The sequence below is a fragment of the Macadamia integrifolia genome, unplaced genomic scaffold (genome assembly GCF_013358625.1).
Source record: "Macadamia integrifolia cultivar HAES 741 unplaced genomic scaffold, SCU_Mint_v3 scaffold3624, whole genome shotgun sequence".
Taxonomy (NCBI): Eukaryota; Viridiplantae; Streptophyta; class Magnoliopsida; order Proteales; family Proteaceae; genus Macadamia; species Macadamia integrifolia.
The window spans coordinates 1-8,088 of record NW_024869666.1 but is presented as its reverse complement, the minus strand read 5'-3'; the positions used below and the strand labels follow the sequence as shown (position 1 = coordinate 8,088).

The window sequence follows — 8,088 nt, the reverse complement described above, 5'->3', positions numbered from 1 at the left end:
AAATACGGATATAATACCTGTTTTATCCGTACATAGCCTTATGGTAGGTGCACGTACACGGTTTGGGCACTCCCGTCTCTTCTGGCACTGGCTCGAACTTGTCGGGCCAGCCGGTGTTTAAGGTCACCCGTGCCATCATAGCCCATAAGGAACCCGCTCTAATATCCTCTGGCTCGGTTCCTGCATGGTTAAACCGGTTCAACCGCGAAATCAAACCGGGCTTAAGAAGCGGGGTATTACAATTCAAATAGAGAAGGAGCCACTCGACACGTCAGTTGGGGACGTGGCACCATCAATTCAGGCAACGACAGAAGCACGACACTCTCAACGACAAAGGAGACGCCCAACAGTCCTGAGGAATTACGTATAGGGGACCACGTGCATGTGATTTCTGTAATTCTGTTGAAATGAGATCCCATTGTGATACGGCTGTAACGGCCATTTGGCTATATATAAACAGTAGGGTAGCGGGTGTATGGGGCATGAATAATATAACTCTCCTTCGTTCTCTCTTTTCTTGGAGGTGGCTAACCTCGAATTAGCCTTTGTATTTTTATTTGTGCCTATTGCCGCCGGCAACGTGTCCACCGAACTATCATTGGTGCTTTCATTGAGAGTAGATTTCCATGGCCGACAGCACACATTTTCGTCGCCTGGATGATGCTGTTAAACACTTTGATGAAACAGTAGCGACTCAAAGTGAACGTTTAGATCGGCTTCAAGCTGTCATCACCGACCAGCAACAGTCCTTCGCAGATCTGGCTCTACGGTTTGCAGCCATGGATGGACGACTCGAGCAGGCCCTGCGACCACCAAATGCTCCACCAGAAGTGCGAAGGTCAGGGTCGTCCACACCAATCGACTCTGGGTCATCACTCCCAGCTCCGGCCAACCTAATCCAGGGTCGCACCATCCGACTCGACTTTCCACGCTTCGATGGAGTTGATCCGAGTGGCTGGATCTTTAAGGCGGAAAGGTTCTTCGATTGTCACGGAACTTCTGATAATCAGCGCCTCTTGGTGGCATCCTTCCATATGGACGGCCAAGCACTACAAAGGTTCCAGTGGATGTACAGATCATCTCAGTTCTCAACATGGGCAGTCTTCACCCGAGCGTTGGAACTCTACTTCGGACCCTCAGAGTTTGATGATCCGCAAGCAACTCTCGTTAAACTCACGCAAACCACTACGGTGGCTGAGTACCAATCTCGCTTTGAGACACTCGCAAATCGGATTGAGGGGATTCCTCCTTCCTTTCTGGTCAGCTGCTTCATCTCTGGTTTAAGGGGCGACATTCGGAACGAGGTGATGGAATTCCGACCAACCAATATGGCACACGTGGTTGGATTGGCTTGACTACGGGAGTCAAAGTTCCTGGAGGTTCGGCGTTCTATTTCACGACCTCAGCTCGCCCGCCCTGCATTGCCGCCTACAACTCAGCCAACTTCAACGGTGCTCACACTTCCCGCTCCACCTTCCCGTATACCCATCAAGCGCCTCACGCCTACTGAGATGCAACAACGGAGAGAGAAAGGGCTTTGTTACAACTGTGATGACAAGTACGCCCCAGGTCACCGCTGCAAAACCCGCCAGCTATTCTTATTAGAATATGAAGATGGGGACGAACAAGTAGAACCCCCAGACGGAACGGCCAGCGAAGATTTAGAACAAGCTTCCACTCCAGAGACGGCAACTACTGGTGAACTCTCCTACCACTCCCTAGTAGGAACGCAATTGCCAACTACCTTACGCCTCACTGGTTACATCGACAGAAAGCCCATTCAAGTCCTGGCCGATGGTGGAAGCACCCACAACTTCATTCAGAGTCGTGTTGCGAAGCATTTAGGCCTGGCAGTAGAAACTGCACCTAACATCACCGTTATGGTGGGCAGCGGTAGTCGACTAAAGTGTGAAGGATTGGTCCGACAATTACAGGTAAAATTGGTCAACCACCCAATTAAGATTGATGCTTTCATATTACCTCTATTTGGCGCAGATATGGTTTTGGGAGTGCAATGGTTGGCGCAGCTTGGGCCCATGCTATTTGATTATAGTAAGATGACATTGGAGTTCCATGATGAAGGGCGGCGTGTCACCTTGGTGGGAGATGCCTCACAGGGGCCTATGGAGCTACAATACCATAATGTCCGACGGGTGCTCAACACCGGGGCAGTCGCAGCTCTATACCAACTGGAGTTGCAGGCTATGGAGCAGGATCGGGATGGGGATAGCAATATGGAAATCAAATCTCTGCTTAGAACCTACGAGCGGGTCTTTGCTAAGCCTCCAGGACTACCACCCTCAAGACCTCAAGATCACGCAATTCATCTACAATCAGGCACATCACCCGTCAACGTTCGGCCCTATCGTTACCCTCACTTCCAAAAGACTGAAATAGAGCATTTGGTTATTGAAATGTTAACGGCAGGAATCATTCGACCGAGCACCAGTGCCTTCTCATCACTGGTCCTTCTCGTCAAGAAGAAAGATGGCTCTTGGCGTTTCTGTGTGGACTATCGCGCTCTAAATGCCATTACCATAAGAGACCGTTTCCCCATTCCCACGGTTGACGAGCTATTAGATGAATTACATGGGCCAATTATTTCTCTAAATTGGATCTCGGTTCGGGTTATCACCAGATACGAGTACGAGTCGAGGATGTACACAAAACGGCATTCCGCACACATGACGGTCATTATGAGTTCCTTGTGATGCCCTTTGGCCTCACTAATGCCCCCTCAACTTTCCAAGCCACAATGAACTCTATATTTCGCCCCTTCCTACGCCGCTTTGTGCTCGTATTCTTTGACGATCTACTGATTTATAGCCCAACATGAGAGGCCCACATAACACATCTAAGGACGGTTTTAGCAGCATTACAGGCGCATGATCTCTACACTAAAAGGTCTAAGTGTGCGTTCGTCCTACGCTCTATAGAGTACTTGGGCCATATCGTTTCCGCTCAAGGAGTTGCCATGGACCCGAATAAAATTTCAGCAATGTTGGAGTGGCCGATCCCCAAATCACTGTGACAGTTGAGAGGATTTTTGGGCCTCACAGGGTACTACAGACGGTTTGTGCATAGATACGCCCATGTGGTAGGACCCTTAACCTATTTATTGAAGAAGGGGGCCTTCTCATGGACAACCGCTGCCCAGGCAGCCTTTCGAGAATTACAACAGGCTATGACCACCGCCCCAGTGTTATCCTTACCAAATTTCTCCTTGCCCTTCGTAGTAGAAGCGGACGCCTTGGGTGTAGGCATTGGGGCCATACTGTCACAGAAAGGACATCCAGTGGCTTATTTTAGCAAAAAGCTCTCTCCCAAAATGCAGGTCGCCTCCACTTACGTACTAGAAATGTACGCCATTACCCAATCTGTCCTTCGTTGGCGACAGTACCTTCTTGGGCGGTAATTTCTCATTATGACTGATAAAAAAAGTCTTAAAGGGCTCACCAACCAAACTATCCAAAAGCCAGAGCAACAACACTGGCTCTCTCGACTTCTTGGGTTCGTGTTTGAGATCGTGTACCGCCCGGGAAAAGACAATTCCGCAGCCGATGCCTTGTCTCGCGTCGCTGCGGAATCAATAGTATTGTTTTCCTTCTCTGGACCAGTTTTGGATTTCCTAGAAAAGCTACGAGATGAGGTGGCTACCAATGTTGAGCTCCAAGCTATTTGCACGGGATTAGATTTGGACCCGGACCGATACAAGGGCTACAATATGCGCAATGATTTGTTATATTATCAACAGAGGTTAGTGTTGGCATCTAACTCTCCATTAAGGGAGAAATTCCTTTATGAATTTTACTCATCTCCAGTAGGTGGGCATGCAGGCTTTTTGCGCACTTATAATAGGGTCGCATCCAATCTATATTGGAAAGGGATGAGAACGTACGTCAAACAATTTGTGGCGTCGTGCGCTATCTGTCAATAGACCAAATACCTTACCACCTCTCCGGCAGGTCTTCTACAACCCCTCCTAATTCCCAGTAAGGTGTGGGGAGACGTCTCAATGGATTTCATTACTGGGTTGCCCAGCTCGAAGGGGAAAACAACGATTTTGGTCGTAGTCGATAGACTAACCAAGTACGCTCATTTTTGTGCCCTTGCAAGCCATTTCACTTGTCATAAGGTCGCAGAGACATTTAGCTCAGAAATTATTAGACTCCACGGCCTTCCTCGATCCATAGTGAGTGACCGCGACCCACTCTTTATCAGTAAATTTTGGCATGATCTCTTCCAACTTCAAGGAATGACCCTCTCCATGAGTAGCGCATACCACCCCCAGTCGGATGGCCAGACCGAAGTCTTAAACCGATGTCTTGAGATGTACTTAAGAAGTTTCATGTTTGATGAACCCACTCGATGGGAAAATTACTTGCATTGGGCAGAGTATTGGTACAATACCGCTCACCATACAGCAGCGGGAATGAGTCCGTTTCAAGCGTTATATGGACGATCACCTCCAACTCTGTCCAGATACATCCCAGAGACATCCCCAATCGCAGCTGTGGACCAGGAGTTTCAGAGCAGAGACGAGGTACTCCAAAACTTGAAGCTAAACCTCTCCCGCACCCAAGCTCGCATGAAAACACAGGCCGATAAATCTCGCATGGAAAGAGAGTTCGAACCAGGAGATCGGGTCTACGTGAAATTCCAACCGTATTGCCAACATTCGGTTGCTCAACGCAACCACCCGAAACTGGGTACACGTTTCTTCGGGCTATTCCCAGTTCTTAAACTAATTGGCATGGTTGCCTATAAATTGGAGCTCCCGGCAGCATCTCGCCTTCACCCAGTCTTCCACGTATCATTATTAAAAAAATATATCGGGGATCACTCAGCTCAAGTCACTCCTTGGCCCCTACACACTACTGAAGAGGATGCAACTCCAGTACCCGCAGCTATACTGGACTCACGATCTATATTAAGACATGGTCACGTAGTGAACCAGGTCCTAATACAATGGAGTGACCTCCCCCTTGAAGAATCATCCTGGGAAGATATGGAGGCACTGCGGCAAAAGTTTCCATACCTGAACCTTGAGGACAAGTTTCATCAAGAAGGGGTGGGTGATGATACGATTCAAATGGAGAAGGAGCCACTCGACATGTCAGCTGGGGACGTGGCACCATCAACTCAGGCAACGATAGAAGCACGATGCTCTCAACAACAAAGGAGACGCCCAACGGTCCTGAGGAATTACGTATAGGGGACCATGCGCATGTGATTTCTGTAATTCTGTTGAAACGAGATCCCATTGTGATACGACTGTAACGGCCATCTGGCTGTATATAAACAGTAGGGTAGCGGGTGTATGGGGCATGCATAATATAACTCTCCTTCGTTCTCTCTTTTCTTGGAGGTGGCTAACCTCGAATTAGCCTTTGCATTTTTATTTGTGCCTATCGCCGCCGGCAACGTGTCCACCGAACTATCATTACCCCTCTGAAGGCTGGGCCATATCTGTTACTGATGGAAGCTGTGTAGGTGGAGGCAATAGAACAGCCATGGGTCTTGCAATGTTTATGTTCTGCATTAAATAGTGAAACACAACGTTTGCTCTCATGAGTCACCATACCACAGTAGTAGCAGAGCATTGGAAGTCTTTCAAATTTCACTGCCACCGTCGTTTGACAACCGGACGATCGATTAATCTTAATACGTCGATGGAGAGGTTTGGTGATATCAACCGACACCCGACACCTGATGAATTGAACTAGTGTCCCAAACTGGACACCTTGAAATATCATTGCTTGAAGAGGGAGTCCAATCTTGGCAGCCAAAAAACTAGCTATGTCCAAGCGTAGCAGTTCTGGAGGGAGATCATGAAATTGCACCCAGAAAGCAATATGGCTGAAATCCCAGTCCTCTTTAGAGTTCCATTCTTCCATGGCTATAAGATTGCCACCCACTGACTATGGCCCTTCATTCATAACGTTAACAACATCCATAGGGTGTGAGAATTGAAAGAGATAACGATTGCCTTGGAAAGGAATTACCTCAACCGGGTACTGCAAGTTCCATGCTTTAGGGAGAGCTTCTGTAACTGCTTGACATTTGTAAGGTCTGCACTGGATCACTTGTCCTACCAGGCAGTGCTCTCAGTGTTTGGGAGGGGGGGTCCTCAAAGCCATCATCCAAGGAAAGTGAGTCGTCCTCATCACTAGGATACAAAACTGGTTCGGTTAATGGAGGTGAAGAAACAGCCACTGGTTCATTTGGGACTAGTTGGTCAGGAGGTCGTGGTGGAATATGTGAGGTTGGAGGTTGTTGAGAATGGGTCTGGGAGGAGGAAGGAGACTGTGAAGAGGTGCTGGCCATGGATGAAGAAAAGGAAAGGAAAGAGGAATAGTTTAGTCCCGGAATACACTAGAGGAAAAAACACGCACAAACGGTAGAGTAAAAATGGATAAAGTTAATATATGATATTTAAAAAAATAAATGAATAAATAAATAAAGAACGAAGAAGAAGAGGGAGAAAATCGTGTGAAAGAGAAAAATAAATAGTATTTTAGTCTTATAAAAATATAATAATATAAAAGGTATCAGCTATTTAAGAAAAAGGGCGAGTGGTAGCAGTACGTACGTGTTGCAATCTTATTTTCACTTTCTTTAAATATAAACCGTCCATTTAATAAGAATTAATCTAAACCATCAAATAATTTTTTATATTGTAATCGGTTCCCAGTTTTTAGGGTGGAAAAATCAGGTTATTCTTATATTTAACCTGCTGTGATGGTCACGGAATGGTGAACGTAACTACCCCAACTTCTTCCCTTCCAAATAATAAGGAAGAGTGGGATAATGACAGTTGGTCTCTCTCTCTCTCTCTCTCTCTCTCTCTCTCTCTCTCTCTCTCTCTCTCTCTCGCTCTCTCTGCAACCTATTTTTTTGTCTCTCCATCAATGGTTTCTCTCTAGAACTGGCCTCTTTTATGTAGACGATCCGTCTCCATCTCGCTAATTTTTTTAATTTCAGAACACAATGCAGTTCACACAAATTGGGTCAAAGCAATCCATGGAAACAAAAGATAGAACATAGAAATCAGGTATTTACCTTCACTTGTTCTGAACTTACTTCTACAAAGTCTGAATTTCAATTTTTTTATTTATTTATGGTGTACGCAATTAAAGAATGGAATCAAACCTCCCGGCCTGCTCCTTATTCCCGTCTTTCTCGTCTCCAGTCTTTTTCTAAATACTACAGGAAACACCTTGGTATCAATAATAATAGAAAATCAGAATAGAAAAAGTTCGAAGACTTTGTAATGGCACCAACCGTGCGTGGTGCTACCACTCGCCCTTTGGGCCAGCGAGATATAGATATAACTGGTGAGATACAACTCTCACTAGTGAGATTTTTATCTCACTGGCGAGATACAGATATCATCGGTGAGACTCTATGATGCAATCCTAGACCATAACTGTCTGCCCTCTTGGAAGGATTGTGAAGTCCCTTCAAGCAAGGCCTTGCGAGATGATATTATTGGCCGGTAATAAGATTCCCCAGTTTCCTTCAGGGAGTTGTTTGCTATGGCATTGCTTATCTTTATCCGTTCAGAGAATAGGTGATAAGCACATTTATGTGTGAAATTTAGGGTAGTAAAACATGCTTTTACATATTTAGAATGGAGCTACCTTGGTTTTTACTCTCTTTTTGCAGGTTTTATATTTTCAAGGCCTTAAGGACTATCGGGCACTATATCTTCAATTTTACACGTGAAGAGGTCCTATTTCTTTTCATGGTTGCGAAGAGGACGAAATTCTGAGCAAGATGGACGTGTTCAATTAAAAGTACACATTCGTTTGGTCACCCGTACAAATGATTATTCTTTTTGGGTCAGAAAAAGAATAATGGATCAGAACTGAACGGAGATGCAGAACCAGCCCGTTTGCAATTGTCCCAGAGGTACAAGGAATACTCCAAAAGCCAACAAGGATCGATGGACCATATCCTTAAGTGATTAAAGATTTGTTTTTGGTAACAACAACTACCTAGCGTAGTTGGTGAGCTATGGTGTACAAAATTCCCTTGCTCACCAAGAGGTCTCAAGTTTGAATCTCATGATTGTTTTTTTTAGAG

At 45.9% G+C, this 8,088-nt stretch overlaps 1 protein-coding gene across 1 annotated transcript; it reads left to right on the top strand.

The window, feature by feature from the left end:
* Positions 1-626: 626 nt before the first annotated feature.
* Positions 627-2,711, top strand: LOC122068247. The gene is made up of 2 exons (XM_042632114.1): positions 627-1,304; positions 1,407-2,711. Exons 1-2 carry the CDS (start codon positions 627-629, stop codon positions 2,709-2,711), a joined length of 1,983 nt encoding a protein of 660 aa, XP_042488048.1.
* Positions 2,712-8,088: the final 5,377 nt, after the last annotated feature.